General features: G+C 40.6%; 1 protein-coding gene across 2 annotated transcripts; it reads right to left on the bottom strand.

Moving 5' to 3' along the window:
- Positions 1-1018: 1018 nt before the first annotated feature.
- LOC117635177 (gamma-tubulin complex component 2) lies at positions 1019-9840 on the bottom strand. Of its 2 annotated transcripts, none has more exons than XM_034369526.1 (21): positions 9391-9840; positions 9254-9312; positions 9106-9151; positions 8880-9014; positions 8665-8796; positions 8283-8366; positions 8098-8196; positions 7840-7931; positions 6396-6468; positions 6168-6320; positions 5934-6053; positions 5694-5786; positions 4545-4628; positions 4369-4443; positions 4151-4282; positions 3625-3750; positions 3422-3529; positions 2708-2770; positions 2465-2539; positions 1621-1820; positions 1019-1524 (listed from the first exon to the last, which is right to left on the bottom strand). In XM_034369526.1, exons 1-21 carry the CDS (start codon positions 9472-9474, stop codon positions 1398-1400), a joined length of 2160 nt encoding a protein of 719 aa, XP_034225417.1. In that variant the 5' UTR covers positions 9475-9840; the 3' UTR covers positions 1019-1397. The 2 variants fall into 2 exon arrangements, with proteins under 2 accessions (XP_034225417.1, XP_034225418.1); XM_034369527.1 differs by having other exon boundaries at positions 5733-5786.
- Positions 9841-23094: the final 13254 nt, after the last annotated feature.

Here is a 23094-nt window from a genome sequence, read left to right as displayed (position 1 = left end):
TACCTAAACTTACACATAAGAAATCATTTAATACATGAATCCTACTTTAAAATTTATAATCTAATATAAATCAGATCAACAAGCAGGGGTAGCTCCTCTGATCCTCATTATTTGTTTGTTATGTTCTCTTTTTTGTTTATTCCTATCAAGATGATTTACTTTCCCGATTAACTTTAGATTTACCGTACAAGATTACTCACTAGTAGGATTATGTTTACCATCTCGGTTTTTTTGGGGGGTCGCAATAGGTTTCGAAGCTTTTTGTTTTTTGGCAGCCAACTGTCAGTGTGTCTGACTTTATAGGTTTCTTTCGGTTTGAATTAGTGTTACAAGGGTTTGTTTTTTTTTTTTTTCATCTTTTTCTGCATGAATATTGACTTTTCCAACAGAACAGCTAAGACCCCAACAGTCCAAGAAACAAAAACACAACCACCGAAAGAAACAAACTAAGACCAAGAACTGCCATCCCCATAATCGCAACAATTTCGGGGAGGACAAGGCAAAACCGCCTCGGGATAGAATGAAAATCAGGGAGGTTGGAGGTCGAATGACCCAAGCCTCAGCGCACAACCCCCCTCCTTTTAACACTCGAAGCTACCCAATCTGCAGCTTGGTTTGCTTCCCTAGGGACCCATGGCCATCGGAGGTAGGAGAAAGAAGCCTTTGGAACTCTGATTTCAGTGGATAGGAAATAAAGACCACTTCGAGCATGACAACTCCTCCTTAACAGTCGATAAGCATGCCTTCGAATCCACTTCAACAATGATATTCCTTAAGCCACGGCCTAACCTCAACCCATCAAGAAATACAACACCACTACTTCCCCCAACGCTTCCAACTCTCTCTCTCACATGAGCTGAGAACAGAGGTGAGTCCAACATATGGGGGAGAGAGAGAGAGAAAAAAAATATTGGACTTTAAAGCCATGCCGATTGTGTTCCTCATCTCATTTGTGGCAGCAAATTTTGTTGCTGCTTTCCCAAATATTTCGCGTTTGTAATGGTTCTATTCTTTAATATTCACTGAATTGTTCTTCACTAGTTGCGACAAGTTTCTGTGAACCTTGTTTACCAAACAAGTTGATACTTCAACCGATGATACAGATGATGAAATTAAAATTCAGGGGATGACATTGTATATCATCGTTAATCTTTGCCAGAAATTAACAATGAATCTAAACACCCACCGGCCACCCCAAAAACAAAAATCAACAGAACAAAAAATAAAAAATAACAGAATTTCCCCCGTACACAGCACCAACTCAAAATTCTCTAACAAGTACCTAAACTTCAGACATTCTTGGCATGCTACGAAACACAAGCCTAGCACAACAGCAGGAAAACATTTTCACAAACCGTGAACTCTTGAAACTGAAGTAACAGAAAAGAAGCCAGAATTCATTGTTCGTTTCCAATGCCTAAGATGCACTTCGAAAGATGAGTCAAATATGGTTCTGCTTTGGAGCTACTGTTCAATATTGGTCCCAGGCTCTGAAGCTCTGCATTGAACTCCCTCTCAAATTTGCTGTAATATAAATGAGTCAGAGAGAGAGAGAGAGCGAGATAGAGGTGTATTTGTGTGTGTAATTATGTACATACTCCATAGCCATTTCAAACTTACAGAATAGAATCAGCAACAGTTTTATTGCTGGAGCTTAATTTTAATGGCTGATATGGGCGCCGTGATTTTGATTGCCTGGGTTTTTCTGACACAAGTGAACCATCAGACTCAACAAGGCTGGGAACATCAATAGAAGATGATATCAACCACTGAGTTGCAGCTGCATATTGTAGGCAAAGTGATTTCAGCCTCTCCACCTTCTGCATTCAGAGAACTCACTTTTGAGGAAAATCACAAAGGCTACCCAAGAACTCCAGAACTTAAGTTCTGAACAGATGATCCCAAAGAGATATGATCCCATTTCAACATGTCCTGATCCACTGTTCTGTAATAAATGCAACTTAGACGTATATTAAGTTCATTGTTATTCTCTATGTTGCATAATCAATTTATAGGTCTCATGACGAGCATCTTTACTAGCATGTTAAAGTGTATTAATTGAAAGGAAATTTATTGAAGAATGTGAAAGTTAATACTGAAAGAATTTAAGTTCTCATGCTTGTGTGAGAGACATGATTTGATTTGGAGCGAGTCCAAGATCTATAATGCTGAAGGCTGAGTGATACCTGAATTTTTCTAATATCTTACTAGGACCTACATCAAACATGGAGGCTATCATCATCCTCACTGAAACATTCTACACTAGCATAGCCTCAAACATACCTAGTATGTTGCACATCCTTCCATTTTCCCTTATTAAAGTTTTTCTCTCTTTCAAATGGAAGAGATATTCTCTCCAACCTCTTCTATATTTATTACATCCCTCTATTTCTAGTTACCTCTTCTACTATATATCCCTTTATGTCTAGTTATGCATGTATGCTTGGATGTAGTAAGAACAAACCTTGAGAAATTCAGGCAAAAGAAGCAAGCATCCCCTCAAACACTTGTCAAGGAAAAATTCATGGTGTTGGATAACCTGTATCACGAAGAGCCTTGAAAGTCAAACATGAGGTACTTCTACATAAAATAAATACTGCTGCCTCTATCAGAATGTCCAATAAGTGGCATTCTTCTTTTCAGCCAAACATTTCTTTTTTCTTTGTTTCAAATGAAGACGAGAATTTCTATAAGAGGAAGACCATACCTCATCTATGCTCTTTGCAGTTTGAAGTCTATTATGCATCACGTGCCAATTAGGCTCAATAACCTGTAAACAAGTTCTGTTGTCAATAAACATAAGGCCAGTTATTTTTTCAACATTGCTAGGAAAATATATTTCAGGAATGCAGAACTCGAATTGGATTTCTTAAGGTCGGGCAGTATTTTATTATGTTTCCCTTGTGGTCAACAGGACAGAATGAATCCCAGCCCCGCCAGACCTAGCCAGTTATCTTTAAAGAACCTTGAAAGGTCGGACTTAACTTTGTAGATGTACATTATTTCTCAAGTACAAGCTAACATTACATAGAGTGATTTGCAACAGGAGGTATGCAACAAGGATCATACATCAAAAAATAAAAATAAAAATTGTACACAATGCATATCTAAGCCTGCACCACACAAGGGTGTTTAGGTGTCAAATGCAAGCATTCCCAGCCTAAGATTCAACCATTCCCAAAAAAAAAAAATTCAGCATTTGGAAGTGTCCGATGGAATGTACCATGCTGTGTTGTATCGACAACGGCCGAATAAAAAGAAAGGAAGTAAACCAATAAAAACCAAAACCAATGGAGAAAAGAAAAAAGAACTAAAGGAGAAAAAGTACTTAAATATAGGAAAAAACAAGCACATCACAAACTACAACTATAGCATGGCAAAAGCATCTGGCGAAAAAGAAATTTGGCAAGGTAAAACCTGCCTCAAATGTTAGATAGTGTAGAAGGCTATTAATAAATTTCAGCATGCTACGACAGAGCAGAGAGGATCTGGAGATAGCAGTTCCACGCATGTTGAGGGCACGAACTCCCTGCAAATATATATTTCCATTTAATTAAACAGGGAAATGAGGCTATCTGGCCTGGCTAGATGAAAAAACAAAACAGAAACTAGTCAAGCCCATACTTGATGTGCTTGCCATGCCCCACAAAGTTGGCGATCCACGTGCTTACAGTGGAAAAGAAAGCGGAAAATCAACTGGTACTTTGTTAAGGAATGTTTAGAGATGACAATAGACAATGGCCACCGAATCTGAAAAAGAACCAAATAGTCAGCAAATCAAAGAAAAATGGTTTGATCATGATGCAGGATGAGATCAAAATGGCATCATATGAAAATTCTCACGAGCTAGATCCATTTAAGAAAATTCAAACCAAGAACATTCTCCAAATATGCATCTTGTTAAGTAATTTATACTATCATTTTACTGCAATAGTTGAGAGAAAGAGTCTCATTGAATCCCTACAAATACAGAACCGGGGAGGGAGGAGGGAGAATTTGGATGATGAAGTCTTTGGTATAAATTATGCTATTTTTTGTTTTTTGTTTTTTTTTGGGGTGCAGGTGCTGTTTTGGGTAAACACGTCAATCGTGTAGTCTGAACAAAGAAAATGAAAACAGTGCTGAGGAAATCACTGTTTTTCTAACAAACCTTATAATTCAAAGAAAATGTCTCAAGTCCTGTTATGCTCACTGGCTCCTCTAGATCATTATCATCAGGAACATTCCTGCTCCTTTCACCATCGGTAAGTGTCCCCAGTTTTTTAAGCAAAGAAGATGTTTCCTGAAGAAAAACGGTGAAACTATTTAATTGATGCAAAATCAATTCAGACATTTTTCATATGCAAGAAAAAGGAGAGAGTTGCTTACCACGCAACATGTTAAGTCCTCATGGCAAGGATCTGTTGCAGCTGCTGTGGTACGCAAAGCAAGGTCTAGAAGAGACTATTTAGCAAAACAAAAGCTTAAACATCTCAGTTATTTCGAACTGTGAAAACATAGAGAAGTATTTGCCTGTAAGGGACTATGAAGAGTGAAGACCAAACCTGCAGCTTCTCCACAGAAATCTCATCAAGCTTTTTCGTAAGCTCATCTCGAGCAATATCCATGAAATGAACTAAAAAATCACCCTGTACAGACACCGTCAGCTACTTGATTTTGAATAACACTATTTTTTTTATAAAAAAAAATTGAACAAAAGAAAAAGAAACAAGCTTTTTCCATGCATAATGTGATAGATCTTTTCTTAACCAGATCCAAAAAAATGGTACAAATATTTAACCATCAGCATGCCCTTCATGCATCCTAACCAAGATTTGCATAAGTACAATCATATCTTCTTTCTCCAAAAAAACCTATGTTTTTCTCACAAAAATAGATAAATAAGTACCAAAGATGTAATACAAATTACTGTGGTAAATCTTCTGGTAACTGAAATTTAAAAAGTAAATCTTGAATAACATAAATCATGAACATCTCATGTTCTAGCACCTTCTTTTAAGGAGATTTTTTTTTTTTTTTTTTTCAAGTAGCAGTAGTATATATTACTCTTGATTTTTGGGACCTAAAAAATTGGATCATAACACTCTAATGGTTTCTACTTCCTAAATCAAAAAGGAGGATTTTGATTTTTTTGAAATACTCTCTACAAATTAAGCCAAATTCTTACATATGCATGTAGAAGAGAGATTATTATAAAGGCCTCTTCAAAAAGTCATCTATTTTCATAGAACCAACCTTATAGGCAAATTTGCTAGATTGAAAAGGTAATACTTTGACATGCACATAACTGTAGAGAAATCACCAAGTACTTCTGGAGGTACCAAGACTTAGAATTGTAAACCAAACATGCTCCTTCCTAGGGCTTGAAGAAATTAAAGCGACCTTACACAATTACCTTTACATGGTTGAAGAGGCAAAATGTGCACACACTTCTACTCAGTGTTGAAAGCATCAACACATAAACCATTACCATCGTAACCTTAGACAGAAAGATATGTATGTCCGCTATGCTCATAGTATTATAAGGGACAGCTAAGCTAGCATAACCTAACCGTCCTCGAACCCCACCTGGTATGGATGGTTCAACAATTTCTTGTCCCAATTGTAGATTAAACATGGTATCTCCATATTACAATGTATTATATAATTGATCTATTTCCAAGTTCACTGGTCACAAAACAATATACATATACCTGATCAAGAAGAAGATAGTGCTTTATAGATCGTAATACCTGATCAAGAAGAAGATAGTGCTTTATAGATCGTAACTTTCCCATCAGATCATACTACACAAGAAAACAGAGAAGGTTGGCTAACATAAACGAATTGCAATGAGGACAATGCAGCATGAGTGTAAGCATATTAAAAAAAGAAACCAAAAAGCACAAAAGAAAATTCAGGGGAAAACCAAATACTGACAAACCGAACCTCACCTTTTCTTTGATGAGATTTAAGAGCTCACTGCTGGCAAAGTCATAAGCAGATTTTATACACTCAAGATAGCGATGGTTCGAGCCAAAGCTCATCAATTTTGAATTTTCTGATTGAGGGACCTATTCATACAATCCAGTCAATGACATGTATTAACACAACCATATTGACGCAAAGGGATAATATAATGGATGATTATAATATAAGAACCATTGTAATGGATAATTAACCAGAACCTGCACATGGTGCCCACATTCTCTCATGACATTTAGATATTTTCCGGTGGTCAAAATTGTCCCAGAAATATTTGCAAGGAAGCTAGGGATTCCATCCTTGAGGCTGTAACGTTGCGTCCAATACTTGGCATCATAATCATGAGTCAGGCTTTCCTGTAAGATTTTACAAACTGTAACACAATAAGCATAAATTTGATGCACTCATAATTGCGAACTCACAAAATATACCTTTTGAAGAGATTTGTTCTCAGCAATGAAAAATTCACCATAAGGATCATCAATGACTCCTTCATAAACCCACCTAAAAGTAAGTTTTGATTGCATACATAGGGTCAATCAGAACGTGTAATAAAGTATTGAACAAATGATACCTAAATCCACCACTGCCTAAGGAAAAGAAACAAAACAACTTAATCTGTCTTACCACATTATAATAGATTTAAAATAAGAAATCCATGTCAAAACTATTAGAGGATTGAATATATATAGAAACAAGGGGCATAATACTATTCCTCCAAGAAAATACACATGAACATAGAAAAACAATATCTTTATACACATAATTATTTCATAGAGAAGACAGCACAATAAATACAGGCTTAAGCAGGATGGGAAGGCAACGGGCATAACACCTTTAAAACGACCTGACATGAAACAACACTATCAATGTTTGTTCCGCCGTGCACAACTTGTCCAACGGGTCATGCTGGGCAGAACACATCATGGACCCAACCCATTTTACACCTACTGTAAAGAAAGATGATAAAACCTTGACATGCCGCACAGAAAAAAATTTTTTTTTTTTTTTTTTACATAGAAAGAAAAAAAAAAGGGTAATTTTATGTAAATAACACAGAAAAGGGTAACTTTTATGTAAATAACACTTTAATTTAGTGGGTAACTTTTATGTAAATAACACTTTAACAGGTCATGCTGGGCACAAGATTGAGGGATTGAAACACAACCACATCCTCATTGGTTAGAGATTATATATGTTTTAACTATAATTTTGTAATTATAAAATCCCCATATGTCAAGTGGCATTTGGATGAGGTAAGTACGTAGTAGAACCTAAGTTCAAGTTAAGGTTAAGCAATAATAGGAACTTTCAATTAAACAGAATTCTTAAGAAAAGCTTGGGCCTCTATTTTCATGTACAGGAAGGGCTATGCCAGAAAACTTTGCCCAGGCCCTACCGAAGGCTCCCTGGTCCAAAAAGCTCGTCAGGTTCAGACTATTTTTGCAAGAATATGGTCTCCTGGCTTCTAATCCCTCTCCCAAGAATACTAGTGTCAAATATGTGCCCATGGTAACCTTGGGTCTAAAACACATCTTAGTACAGGACAATTTCTCAAATAAGCCTACGTTGGCCGTTCTAAAAGACTTTTTTGGAACCTGCCCTTCCACCCTCCCCCAACACAAAATAAAATGAGATAACCGAGTGGAAATTAAGTCAGTCAGGGAGAAGAAGGAATTACAGTTTACAGTATTAAAAGAACATGGAAGAAACTTTGTAGAAGGGAATAAAACTCTCTGTATCTTTGTAGCATATTATGCTTATGTAATTAGCTTTTCATGTTCAACTAGAGATGTATAACAAGTTGGCAGAGGAAGTTGCAATTTTAACACAAAATTATGGTTGCAACTTGACAGCACGCTTGCAAAAGAGTACCTCTCCAATATTCCAAGGTATGCATTGCTCGCACATTCTGCCATCTTTTCTAGCAATGACCTTACACCATTATCACCAGCCATGGCCTTAGCCTGGATATTTCAAAGAGCCATGGTATGCAGCAATGGCAACAGGACAAAAGGTAAGAATGAGAAACATGCAGTGAGAACAATTATTACTTCCAAAGGGACCAACCAGAGGTTATGTAATTCCTATTATCTCCAAAAAATACAGAGTGACTCAGACATAAGGATTAACCTGGCTCTGCAAGAGGTTAAGAACTGCAGAACCTGCAAAATTATTAGCTGAAGCCCTCTGTATTACGTTAGATAGTGCTTGCATGGACCCCATCATTGGCTGCAACGCAGATTAGAGAGCCCATTTAGGTAAATAAAAGAAAACCCCTAAAAAATAGCTAAAATTTGTCTGAGAGAACCTCAAACCTGACAGTAAAACCACAAGCCTTGTAGGGACAGTCTTCCAAGTCGAAACTGGTGTTCCAATTGTGCCACCATGGCCTGGTAATCCTAATACAGAAAAACCAGATGGAGGTGTTCAATGGGGGAGATCACTTCATCCTTTTTTATATCCATACTTGATACTTTTCTTCATCCATGAACCTTAGGTCTAAATGAAAGAAATGGAGTTGCCATAGAGTAACTTTTATGTTGAAATAAGAAACTCAAACTGAAAACAGATTTCAGTAGGAGAAAGAAATACACATGTTGAAGAACGAACAAATACCAAATATTCCAATCACAGATTAATGAAACAAACATAACGTGCATAAGAAGGGCTTAAAACAGGGAGGGGAGGGAACCGTACTAGAAGGAGAGCCCTGAGTGCAGCAGCAAAGGCATGATTCACCAGACCATTCTTGAATTGAGATCTTGATTCAACAAACTGGTTAATGAGCATAAAGCTCTCACACAGAGGAAATACCCGTTTCGCCAATTCCTGAAGCATTTCAGTACCAATAAAAAGTGATAAATATTAAAGTGCCAAGTCTAAAACAACAGAGAGATTGTGCCAATTCACACCTGAAGAGCTAAATCCATGGATGCATCAACTTGAAAGGTGAAATTATCCTCTTTTCCGTGGGCCCTTTTGATCGAAATGTAGCGTCCTTGGATCCCAACCATTGCAGACAAGAGGTCATCGATGACCACGAGTTCCTACTTGTGCAACAACCATCATAAGCACGACTACCTTTCATCCAAAATTGTAAAGTTCCATATTCAAATTCAAATTCAAATTCAAACTCACCTGAACAGCAGCATTGTAACAACCAATGGCCTTTTCGGATCCCAAGCTGCAAAATTCAAAATTTGTTTTTCTTTTTCAATTAAAAAGACAAAAAGAAGAAGAGTATGACCAGAAATGTAAATGGATGAAGATGTGACATGATGTTTACCCAAGGGAATCAACGGAATAGCCCTTGGTGTCGAAGAAACGCGACGTCGTTTTGGTTTCCTGAAACAAAAATGAAAATTTTGAACTGGCATTTGCAAATCTCACAGAGAAAAATCAAGTGAAGAACATTAGAGGAACCTGATGAAAGCTGCCAGTGAGGAATGGCCTCTCGGAGTTCCAGCGAGGAGTTGAAGGACATGATATTGCTGAACTATTCTCCATCGGAATTGGGAAACTCACAAAACCCACAACTCAGCTCTAAATAATGTATCAAACCCAAAAAAAAAAAAAAAAAAAAAGCTTAGCCAGCCGATATTCAAGTTTCTCTCACTCTCTCTCCGTTTCTGGTTGATCCTGGTTGTGGGTTAGTGCTTGCTTCCCATGGAAATTTGAAGTCTTGATCACTATTTGGTTAGATTTTGCAACATTGGAATTTGCAGTTGGTAGGGTTCAGAGAGTGATTGAGAGAGAAGGGGAGAAAGAAAATGGTGGCTGTGGTTGTTTTGGTGAGGGTGGTGGGAGGTTGAGAACGGGGAGCTGCCGAGAGTGAAGAAACGGGGAAAAGCGGGGATGGGTTTTGGGTGTATTCAATTGTGATTTTAATGGATTGTTTTGAAGCTTAAAAGTATGGTGATATTTAATTATGATTTTTAAGTAATTAATAAAAATTTGGTGGTATTTAATTAAAATTTTTAAATAATCAATATGAGTTTGGTGGTATTTAATTAGGATTTTTAAAAATAAGAAAAAGTACTGTGATATTCAAAAACTTATCGATTTTTAGGTATTTCATTAAATGATGTATTGTGTGAGACTTTTGAGAGTGTGATATTGTAGGAGTCTTTTGTTCCAGCAGCCTGATGAATGGGCTTGGATTGCCGTAAGAAGAAAACGAATAGAAATTCCCCAAGTGCCTGAGTTTGAGAACCAAGCTCCTAAAAGGGTTTTTGAAAAGTCTGATGAAACTTTAGAAAAACACTCTTAGGTTCTTTTCACTAATAGCCAGATAATCATAATAAATTGATGAGTGACTTAGCTTGAGGAGCTTGTGGTATGGGAGCTAAGCTTTCACAAGTTTAGCAATTTTGAGAGAGAGAGAGAGAGAGAGAAGCATGGTTTTCTTACAGAGAACGAAAGTTTGATGGAAGGCAGAGGAAAATTAAAATGATTTCTATCTTAAAGGAAGAAAAAAACAAACGAGGAAGAAGATTTGGGTGGCTTGAGCAAATTCTTAGCTTGCTTGACAAAGCTTGGTCAGGCTATGAATGATGATTTTGTTGGGTAGAAGAAATTCCTTTTTATAGGCGTGAAGAACCCTAATTTCATCTAGTCTTTTTCTTCCTTTTCCTTTTGCTCCTCCCCACTCAATCCTATTTTGGTGAAATTCTCATATCCAAGGTGCATGGGTAAGGAACCCTTTGTGGTTCCAAGGATTTGACACAGCTGGACCTCCCCATAAGGGTGAGGCGCCACCTGCTTTTCCCTCTTAGTTTTCAAAATGAAGCTTGTAATGGAAATGAAGATGGGTAGAGCTTCTTGTCCGATGGGTATTCTTCCTACCTTCATAGATTTCCTTCGGTCTCTGCCATGGCTCCTTAGTTGGCCGTCCTTGGAGTTCTAACAGGGGTGGAACTTGGTGCCCGATTTTTATAAGTTGTTGGGCTGGGCTTGTACCCACGTCATTGGGTGATTAGCCTATTATTTCCAGCGCTTGATGGGTTTTCGTCAAGCTGCTGGAAATGGCTTTACTAATTTTGGGCATTCTATTGATTGTGTTTTGCCGAAGTGTTATAGTGCGCTACAAGGTATCCTCCTGAAGGATTGGATCATTTTCTCCTCTCTCTCATGCGAACCCATGTATTTGGGCCCAAGAAATGGGCTTAAGTTTTGGTGCTCCCAAGTAGCCCAAAACTCCCATTCCTTGTTCCCTTAATAGGCCTTGCGAGTGCTTGTACCCATTCACACCACAACCTTCTCAGCAAGCCCAGGGTAATTACGTGGCTTGGGCCCACTTAAGCTTGTAGCATGGCTTGGTATTAGAATAGTGATTCTTCGCATGGCTCCGTATGTTGATTTAGCCCACTCACACTACTATGATTGGCCATGACCGGGTCAAATAGCGTGAGATTTAGGTGAGCGTAAATTTACAAAGCCGGTGCATTTTGGTCCTTTTGTGCATGCTTGCTTGGCGTGACTCATGCGTCTCAACTTATGTAAGCGCGTTCTTCAATTTTTTTTTATGACCCCATCTAGCCTTTCTCGCGATGTATTCGAGTTGGGCTAAGAATGATACTGGGCCTAGCCCTTGGATTTTTGGGCCTCAACAGATATAAATACCAAATCACATAACAAATCTCATCTTCCTATGCATGATTCTCATATATGCTCTCTTCTTTTTTTTCCCACTATTTGACTGTACATAAAAAAAAAAAACTTTTCATAGGAGAGACGATTAAGAAATATTAACAAGAAAGATAATATTGCCTCTCCTGGAGCTAATGGGCATTTTTCAATAGCTCTTCTTTCCTTGTAGACAAACTTATTTGGAGCAAAATTATATTTTCGATACTCTTTTTTTAGAATCTCTTGCTTATCATAGACATTTCCTTGCAAGGAGTTGCAGCCCTCCACAACTATTCCAGTGTGCCCACAAGTTGCTTGATCTAATGCCTCAAAGACTTTTTTTTTTTTTTTTTTTTATGCGTAGCTGCTGCGCATACATCACACATGGCTAAATATTTTTTCTAATTCCCTGTCCCAAAATGTTTGGGACCAGGACAAAACAAAAAAAAAAAGAAAGAAGAAGCCTTACTCATAATCTAGAAGAAACGTTGATAAGGTACAAGGTGTTTTTTCACTCCACAGTTTTGGTCCAAGCTTTGACAAAAATTAGGAGTAGTCATGGGTTTGGGCTAGGAATTTTCATTATGTTTCTTTATTTTGTATTTCTAGTGCTATATGTTTTGCATTAGGTGTTGATGGTTTTGGATGTAGCTTCTAGCCTCTACTTATGCTTTTGTATTTCTATTGTTGGTTTCTCTATTGTGTAGTGTTTCTTTAACGTATTCATTCTGGCCATGTATGGCTATCTTAGGAGTTACATTGTTGATGTCAATGTACTCTCCCTCGACTAGCCATTGATGGTTACTATGCCTTCATCTTTGTATTAACCCTAAAAATTGGGTATATGTATCCTAAAAATTGGGTATATGTGTAAGAACCCAAAACAAAAATATCTAAAAAGAAAGAAAATATCTAAAAAGTAAGGAAAATATCTTTTAGCAAAAATGACCAAATTGCCCTCGCATATTTTAATGGGGAAAAATTTGGCTTTTTAATCGAGAAAGAATTTGGGAATTCTGCTTACGCCATTGCGTAGAGCGCGGCGAAATGAGTTCGTAGACACGGAGTAGACCCGAATCGGAGCCGTAACGAAGAAGTTATGGTCTAAAAACCGCGAAGGGCAAAATGGTAATTTGGTCAAAAAGTCAGATTTTTATACCCCTCTCTCTCTCTCCCCGTCACTTTCTCTCTCTTCCTCTCTCTCCTTCCGCGCGAACTGGGCAGTGCGCCCGTTCGACTTCCAGGCGGCGGCCCGGCCACCACAGGCCGTCTCGCCGATCTCCGCCGTGGGTACCTACGGGTCCGCCTCCGTGTCGCCGTCACAACCTGACCAATCTCCACCCCGGGGCCCCTGAGCTGGCCGGAAAATCGTGTTTTCAAATGAGTTCGTTCAACTTCCGAACTTCGACTTCAATTCTTTCGTTTCTCCACGATCGTCCAGTAGATGGTTTCTCGTATTTTTGGTTGTTCTGGCGATGTATATGGCTTCGTCGATTTTAAAAGGGTTCGATTTTGGCTGAAGTTTGGCGAAACAGGCCGTTCGAAACTACTATTTCGGGTCACTTTTTGGGGGTTGTCCAAGAACAAAAGTGACTCCAAATGGGGTGTTTTACCTAGGGTAGGAGTTTGGAGTCTTGGTTCTGAGATTTATCGGCCACCCGAAATCGCTTTGGAGACCCAAAGCTGCCCGCGCGTGGGCGAGGGTAGTGATGTAATATTGTAAAGTTTTGTGACCCTCGTATCGTCACGACCGTGTGGGTTTTCGCGGATTTCGATTCGGAGTCCGTTTGAGCCCCGAACGGATTTTCCATATAGCGCGATCCGTGGGTGCAGTGTCGTTAAAACGTCGGATCGTGCTGAATTTTGGATATGTCGGTCTACACGATGTCAGGATCGTGTAGGATTCGACGGATTGCGAATCGGAGTCCCGGATACTCCGGAATCGCGAACCCTGGGGCTAGGGTTTAGATTTTAAGCGATAACGCGATTTTGGCCAATCCGACCGTCCGTTTTGGACCAAACTCGTAAAACATGGTTCCCTTTCTGTAAGGAACCTTCAGGGAAGCCCAGATTGGCCATCGGAGGTCGTGGACCCACGGGGTCTCGGGTCGGCCGATCGGGCAGTGTATCGCTTAGCTGAGCGTCGGACCTTTTGAAACTGGTCCAAGTGTCTGAAAAGGCTAGTGTGGGCTCAAGAGTAACTTGAATTTGAACGCACGTATTTCTAGGAGCCGGGAGCAGGGTGTTTAATTTAATTCTTTTTCAGCGGTTTATTGATTTATTGTTCATGGATAATCAGGCATCAGAGGTCCAGCCGATCAGCAGGAGGAACCTTCAAAGGGCCAAATTAGCTCGGACCATCTGTCGTAGAAGTGCACAGGATCCACCACCGGGCCACTCTTAGCCTCCGCGCTTCAAAGTCAGGTAGGGTTTGTAGAAAAATCCTTGAAAGCCCGTGAACTTTGGAAAATTGCTCTGATATCGAGCTTTAGTGGAAAAACTGAAACTAGCAAATATTGGTTTATCCTATTCTGGCTGTTGGTGTGGATTTGTTGAATATTTAACAGGTGAAAATTTTGGGATTGGTCAAAATACAGGGGAGACTCTGTCGAATTTTCGGCAGAAGTCTAAGGGAATTTTAAAGATAAATTGAAGTAAGAGGGGTAAAAAGGTCATTTTTGCCCGACATTTGCCAGGTGTCGGACACTCACAGGACTTGGCTCGAATTCCAAAGTGGAAATTGGGTCGGGTCCTGTCAATATGTATCCTAAAAATTGGGTACATTCCTTCAGGTTATGTATTTAGGTGAATGATGATGGGTGATATAGTTCAGGCTTGTATAGAAATATAAGTAAAATCATGTAATTGCAATCTATTAAAATCATAAGTAAAATCCTAAGTGAATTAAAATCATAACTAGAATCATGTAATTACAATATATTAAAATCTCAATTGAATACACCCCTTAAGGTGTTTCACAACTGAAACGGACGCGGGTCTCATTTTACCCCTTGAACTAAAATGTTCTCACTTAATCCTCTTAATTTCTAAAAAATACTGAAATTTTCTCACTTACTTCCCTCCATTTTCATTCACAAAACCATTCAAGTATGATGACATGGCATGGATATTCTAGTAATTTTAGCTCCTTATCTTCTCTCCTCTCCCTCTGCCCCTTTGCCTCTCTCTTCTCTCCAATCTCGAACCCAACCTCCATCGCACCTTACCCCTTCCTCCCTCTTCTCTCTTCTCTTCTCTCTCTGTCTTTCTCTTCTCTCCCCTCCTCTCCCTAGACCCAACCCTCAATGCACCTTCATCGCATCCCAACCCCTCCCCTTCCTCTGCATCTCTCTTCTCTCACTTCCATTGCATCTCACCTCCTCCCTCTTCTTCTTTCTTCTATATGTTTCACTCTCACTGCAATAACCCAAACCAAAATATCTAAAAATTAGGATTTCTTTATTCTACCCAAAAGACGATTTTGCCCTCGCATATTTTAATAGAGAAAAAGTTGACTTTTTGATCGAGAAAGAATTTGGCAATTCCGCTTGTGCCGTTGCGTAGAGCACGGCGAAACGAGGCGTAGACACGGAGTAGACTCGAATCGGAGTTGTAACGAAGAAAATACGATCAAAATACCGCGAAGGGCAAAATAATTTGAACAGAAAGTCAGATTTTTATCCCTTTTTCTCATTTCTCTCTCTCTCTCTCTCTCTCTCTCTCTCTCTCTCTCTCTCTCTCTCTCTCTCTCTCTCTCTCCTCCCGATTCGACCCAGCACCCGACCTCCGCTCGCTTCCGACGTCGCCCCGGCCGTCACAGCTGGAGCCGATCTCCGAGACAGGTGCCAAACGAACCACCACTCGACCGCCATCATTTCCTGACCCGTCGCAGCCATTGTCGTGGCCGGAGTTCGCCGAAAATCGCCATTTTTGTCCATTTTCCAGTTTGAACTTTGAGCTCATCGTTCTCCCTCAATTCTCCACCAAATCGATCGAGTAAGGCACCAGGGGTCCGATCGACCCGCAGGAGGGACCTTCGAAGGGTCCAGCTAGCTCGGACCATTAGTGAGTGGACTTTTCTTTCCTAGAAGATTTTATAATTTTATTTTATATTTGATCTTGAATAAGTGTTATTACATATTTTCGAAGCATGATTTGCATTGTGAAACTTCTTTATTTTTATGTTATTGGTTGAGCAGCAAACTTGAGATTTCTGATACAAAGATAGTAATTTAGTTCAGACTTATCAGATTTCAGAGAGTTATCGGATTTTCTAATTAGACCACCATGTACCCATCTATTTATGGTGATTACCCACAGTCGGACCGATGTCCACGGACATCTAGTCTGATTTCAGTTACGTCAGTGCACTTGACTTTGCCTCACGAGTTTCGGGGATGCTCGGACCGTGAGTGCCAGGATTTGCCACTCGGCTGACTTCGTGTCCCCAAGACCTGCCAGGATTGCGGATCAGGCTGACTGCGGTCCCCTGTATCTTGCCAGAGCGGCTCGAGTCAACTTGGTGTCATCGGATCTGCCGGCGGATCAGGCTGACCATAGTCCCCTGATTTCGCCAGTTTGATGCTCGGGTAGACTGCGTGACGCCCGAGACCTGCCAGGGGAATTAACGGATATTACAGGGGTACAATTAGGTGGTAGTTTCAAAATATTTTGAGCCCTTTATACAGTTATGACTTTCAGTTATTTTATACTAGTTTCTTTGATATTCATGCATTATTATCTTTATATATTTGTTTAGTTAGGCGAATATATCCATTAGAATGTTTATCCATATTTATTTAATACTCCATGTTGAAATATAGTTAAAACCTCGATTTCTATCCCTATTTATTTCAAAACGGGGGTTATTATGTTCTAGCTTGTTTGTAAGAACCTTATTTTTGTCCACTCACAACTTTAAACTTGTTTTTCGCCCCCAGGCCGTTGAAGTACGAAGGAAACCACTCGGGCCATCCTCCCAACTTCCGCCTCACCACCATAAAGTGTAGGATCTCGTTGTAAATTTCTTAAAGTTCTGTAAATTTGTAGAAATGCTCTGATATCTAGTTGAAACTGAAAAACTGGAGTTGAGATCTGTTATTTGGGATATTCTGGCAGTTGGTATAGTATTTTAGCTTGTTTGACAGGTGGAAGACTTTGGGTTTGGTCAAAATACAGGGGAGACTCTGCCGAATTTTCGGCAGAAGTCTAAGGGAAAGTTTTAAAAAAAGAAAAAAGAATTTGAAACGAGAAGGGTAAAAAGGTCTTTTGTGCCCGACATTCGCCAGGTGTCGGACACGCACAGGACTTGGCTCGAATTCCAAAGCGAAAATTGGGTCGGGTCTTGCCACTCACTATCTTCGCCAAGAGAAAAGATGTTGAGTGGTTGTCAAGGAGATTTTATTTATTTATTTTGAGTTGCGGTGGTTTGGGTGTTTTGAGTAATTCTATGGAGGGTTAGGTTTGGGGTGGGGGTTGGGTTTGATAAGGAGATGGGAGAGAAGAGAGAGGCAGAGAGGAGAAAGTGGAAGAGAGAAGAGTGAAGAGGGAGGAAGGGGACTGGGTGGGGTGGGGTGCGATGGAGGTTGGGTCCAGGAGGAGAGAGAAGAAAGAGACAGAGGGGGAAAGAGAAGAGAGAGGCAGAGGGAGATAGCAAAGAGAGATTGAAGACAAAGAGCTAAAATTACTAGAATGCCCATGCCACTTTAGTACACTTAACGGTTTTGTGGATGGAAATGAACAAAAGTGGTAAAGTGAGAAAATTTCAGCAAATTTTAGAAATTCAGGGGGTGAAGTGAGAAATTTTTAGTTCAAGAGGGTAAAGTGAGACTGAGCGTTCGTTTTAGGGGGTGAAACAGTAAATAAGTCTTCACTTAATTTTAATTTTGCAAAAAGTCATTTTAGGTGCCTCTAGTTTGCCAGTCAATGACTTTTGTCTTTGTATTTTTAATTTTGTCAATTGTATTATTGTAATCTTCAATTTGGAAAAATTTATAACACATCTCATTTTCTGTCAATTATTTTGATCCATTCGATCCAAATTCCTCATAATTCACCCAAATATTAATACAAATATGCAATTTTTTCAAAACTCTAAATCCAAAAATTAGACCTAAAGTGAATGGAAAAAACTTCAACTTATGTTTTACCATTAGATGGTTCGAATTAAAGAAATACTTTGAGTGCATTTCTGGCGTTTGGGCCCAAGAATCTCATTTTTGGGTTAATTGACTTACCATGTAAATTAGATAGAGTTGTACTTAATCTTTTATGTTAGGAAACTTTTTGTGTGGGAATAGAATGTAAATTAGATAGTATGTAGGTGGTTATATTAGAAAATATTAGTAAACTAGTTTTCAGAGGGTTTCCACAAATATTCATTGGATGTCTGGGGGTTTCAAATCTCTGTCCACATGAGTGGAGGTAGAGGAGTTCAACCAGCTGAACTATACCATACTGGCAGTAAATGAGTTGTTAGTCTTAGGTAAAGGTAGCAACACTATGCTGAATGGGAAAGCCAGATCCCTCATTGGTGTACTTTTATAGATGTTTCTGGTGTTAGATATAGAGTTGTTTGGGCCTAAATTTAGCACGCCAAAAAAGTTCAAAAACAGGCCCATGGTGAAGTTACTTGCCCAGCCCAAGAAAGACCAAACATGGAAGCTGTCATTAAGGCTTCAAGGATCAGCCCACAATTTTTGATTGGGCTCAAACCCAAGAGATTAAAAACACACCCACGTGGCTACCTCAGCTTTGAAAAGTCAGCAATTCCAACTAAAGTTTTTATATGAGAAGAGACGTCTCTGAAACACTGCCAACAGAAGATCAAAAGCCCATCTGTATTCAGAGATTTTGCTCCAAAGCAATACACCATCTTCCAAGGAATTCACGGGTCACGCTTTCAAAAGCAAGAAACAGGGAGTTGTTCAGAAAATACAAAAGAAAAACCAAACCGCCATAAAATCAGCCCACACAGACGATGGCATTGAAATAGAAAGCTGCCACCCAGGAAACCAGGGAAGGGATTGCTTTAGGAGGTGACTACTGAGAGCCTATCTGCCATGATTGATAAAAATCCTTTCTACTTTACATTTTAGGAGATCTTTTTGCCGCCCATTATTAAAATTAAAACCACCTCCCCAAGAAGGTCTCTTATAAAAACAGAAGTAGGCAAGAAAGAAAAGGACACTCAATTCATCAATCAATCAAAAAAAAAACAACAAGAAAACAACCAAAAGCTCACTTGGATTCCAAGAGAAACCAGCTTTAGATCAGAATTCCAAAGTTCAGACTTAGAAAATAAGTCTTCTAAAACGAGATCCCTCGTTACAAATTTGGTTCAGCAAAAGCCAAAACAAGCAGAGTTTGAGTTTTCACAAACGTGGAGACCTCAGCGAACCCATGAAGAGTCCTGCTCAAGCAGAACAACGCTCGTAGTGCAATCTCTAGCCCATCAAACCCTCGAGAATAGCCACTTCTGTCCCCTTCAAACTGAAGAAGCTGCAGTTCTGCCCATTCAAAGGCCTCACGAAGCGTGAAGTAAACATAAAGCTCTGCCAAAATCGAACTTTGGTATCGATTTATAGGTCAGCCTAGCATCTGAAGTCACGAAGCAAGTACGGACCGGCCCAGGCGCGTCCAGTCCAGCCCAAAGTAGAACCTTCCATCCAAACAGAAATGGAGTTCCGGCCATCTTTTGACCTTCCTAACGTCAATATACCTATTTATTGTTTTGTAAAATGCAGTTCTACCTAAAACAGTCCAACTTCTATCAAATATTTCTGGCCAGAACAACCATTTGATACTGAGATAAATTATGAAAGTCCTCACCAGTGTGAGGCAAGAAAAGAACTTACTTGGGAGATATTCCTCACCCAAATTCACTGTCATTTGTTTTAGAAGTCAGTAACTTGGGGCGCTAGTTATCCACTCTAAAAAGAAGTCTGCTAGGATTTACATTGCTAGCAGTGGCACGCTCGCACACCAAAGAAAGCTGACTTGTTGACCAACACATGGTCTCCAAGCCAGTGGGGAACTTCGCCCTTCCATCACCAGGAGTAAACGCGAAAACGGGTGAACAATTTGGCACGCCCAGTGGGACTTCTCAGTATACATACTCTGACAGAGCCGTTCACAGATTTACAAATACAGGAAGCTCTAGCCAGAATCCACACCAGATATGGAGACAAACCAAATGGCTCACAGGGAAGGTCCCGAGTCAGAAGAAAGCGATGCTAGACAATCAGCTCGCGGCAGTACAGGAAGTAGACGTTCTAGGACTAGCTCCAGAAAGATGAATCAAATACAGGAGTCAGTACTCCGACAAGAAATCACAGTGCAAAGGAACCAAGACACTCTCAATAATATGACAGCAATGATGCAGTGGCAGGTTAACAGGCAGTCCCGGAAAGACCGAGAAACCGCCATGGCCAGAATCCAAACCCTGATGCTGTAGTCCAGCAGTTAGACCTCCCTTACGGCCCCCCGCCAGGACTAGCATGGCCATACCAGGAAAACCCCCTAGTTGCACAGGTCGCTGGATTACCAGATCACAGAGAAATCCAGGCTGGTCCAAGAGAAGGAGTCCTTCCTAATCAAGAACACGAAGCCCCAGCCCGACCAGATGACCTTACACTAGTTCAGCAAAACCAGCCAGAACCTCAGCCCATTCCACCATTGGCGGCCCAACATGATCAACCTTTGGCACTCCAGCCTGAACCACCAGCAGTATTGCCATATAGACCCAGAAGGATGGACCCTAATCCATTCCCTCCACCCGCAAGAGGGAGAAGTGGCAGAGGGGGAAATAACCTTTTTGCTAATCATGACAGGAATAGGCCGGGGGCAAACTGGAGAAATCACCTAGACATCGAGGAGCAGGAAGGGCACAGGGAGGAACCTCCACCCAGACCATACAGAGCGGAGCCCAGGATCGATTACATCCAGTCAGAACAGGGACAAAATCTTCCCCCTGTCAATGCTTTGAATGACATAGGGGCATTGCAAAGAATGATAAGAGAAATCATGGAACCTGAGGCTAGGAGAGGGGAAAGGCCTACTTACAGAAAACCATACCCAGCCTACATCGATCAAATACCGTTGCCTCCAGGTTTCAAAGTACCAAACTTCACCTTATTCAACGGGGAGGACCCCCATGCCTCCTCAGTTGAACATATAGGCAAGTTCTCTGTCCAATGCATAGCTATTGAGAACAACCCTCTATTGAAATTAAGACTTTTAGGCAATTCTCTCTCTGGACAGGCTTTCACCTGGTATACCAGCCTGCTAGCCAATTCTGTGCAAACTTAGGAATAGATGGAAAATGTCTTCCATGACTATTATTACAGGATCCAGCTAGAAGTCACCATCAGTGACCTAGCTGCCCTCAAGCAAAGCGAAGATGAACCGGCCCAAGACTTCATAACCAGGTTCAGAAAGCTCAAAATGAAGTGCCGAATCCCCATGGAAGAAAGACATTTCATCCAGATGGCCCAAGCTGCCCTTAAGATATCTCTCAGGAAGAGGTTCGACGGAATGTTGTTCGGGGACCTGGCAGAACTGGCTGATAAGGCATCCAAATATGAGGAATTACTCAGGGAAGAACAGCAGAGAAGGAACTCCTCCAAAGGTACTTATTACAAAACCCCTTCTTCTTCTATCCACCTGATTGGGGTGGAATCACAGGAAGATACAGAAGAATCAGAAGAGAGAGAGGTTTCAATGGCAGAAATGGCAAAACTAAAACATCCCATTAGTTGCAAGGCCCTTACAAAGCCACCTAAAGACCAAAAGCCCCCACCATTCACGGGAGGATTCGTTCCCAACAAGCCAATGCAAAACAAGGTTTACTCTTTTGATTTGACCAAGGTTGATGCTTTGTTCGATGAAATGCTGCTACATAAGGCGATAGAAACGCCCCACAGCATACCCAAGCCGGAAGAACTTAAGGGCAGATAGTACTGCAGGTGGCACAACTCTTGGAACCATTCTACCAATAGTTGTGTTGTTTTCAGGGACGTAATACAAGAAGGGATAACGGCAGGAAGGTTGAAAATGGCAGAAAAACCTACATCGGTCACGACAGATCCTTTCCCTCAACCACAAGTCAATATGGTCAACTTAAATTGGCCAGAACATAGGGAAACTCAGCCAATGACAGATGCTAGTTGCAGCAAAAGCAGAAGAATCATAAGGGAAACCAGTCAGAGACCAAGAGCCACCATAACGGCTGAGGTAGTGCTCTGTAGCAGGTGCAAATGTGAAACAAAGCTAGAAGTGGTTCTAGACAGACAAAATCAACCCACACCTAGTGTCTTCGACAGGATTGGAACCTCATCCCGAGACAAGACAAGACAGAAGAATTGTCTTAGGCCTACACAATGCAGCGAAAGGAGGACAGAGCAGCCTAGGAAGGAAATACCAATCAAGACACCCGGAAATGAAAAACCCTTGGCAACAATCATAGAGGGCAGATGGTACTCTGTAGGAAAAAGCGGTAGACCAACTCAGGAGTTAACCGGAACTCAGAAAAGAAGAATCCAAAGGCAATACTACACATATCTTAAGAGCCAGAATAATACGAAGGTACATCCAGAGACCAATTCTGCCTGGAAAGGACAAAGTCCTGAAGCACTTCCCCAGACAGAACAGAAAGCTTGTCAGTCAAGGGAACTACTGAAAACAGAACCTTCAGCCAGATCTCCTATCCATCCAGCCTCGTCACCCGGCAGTCATCCCAACATCATACAGGCACTAAAGAAATCCGAGTCTACCCCGTTACAAGGAGAAGACGACTACACGGAGGAATACGAAGAAGAACAACTGGACTACAGAACATTTGCAGATGATCGGAATGAACCCCTCAGAACTGAAGAACAGGATGACTGGACGGAAGGATACGGGGAAGAATTGATGGAAATTGAGGAAGAATTAGATGCAGAAACAGAAGCTTTTGGCGCAGAGTTGGAGGACCTGCTACAAGGTGATCTGGGAATTAACATGGTATTCATCTTGCCAGAAAAATTCAGGGCCGCCGAGGGACAAGGAAGCACTTTGGAAGGAGATGTTTTCTCTCAGGAAAGCTTTGAATGCAAATTGACAGAAACGAAGGAGCCACCAGAACGACAAGCGGACAACCCCAGAACAGACGGAACAGCCAATAACCCAGCTGCAGAGCAACTTTGTTTCTCCAAACCAACCAGGGAAATGGCAAATCACCTCAGGCCTTTGTTTATAACGGCAAACCTCGGAGGTATTCCTATTTCCAAGATCATGATAGATGGAGGTGCAGCCATTAATCTATTGCCCCACAGAATACTGATCAAGATGGGCAGAACAGAGAAGGATTTGATTCCAACACGTCTGACCGTCACCAACTTCGCTGGGGGCATCACAAAAATTCATGGCATCTTAGACGTAGATGTCATAGTTGGAAGCAAAGAATTGAAAATAGCATTCTTTGTGATAGACACTACTTCCACCACTTACAATGCACTACTT

This window comes from Prunus dulcis, chromosome 7, assembly GCF_902201215.1.
Source record: "Prunus dulcis chromosome 7, ALMONDv2, whole genome shotgun sequence".
Taxonomy (NCBI): Eukaryota; Viridiplantae; Streptophyta; class Magnoliopsida; order Rosales; family Rosaceae; genus Prunus; species Prunus dulcis.
Note: the sequence above shows the minus strand (reverse complement) of the source record. Positions and strands in the feature narration are given on the sequence as shown.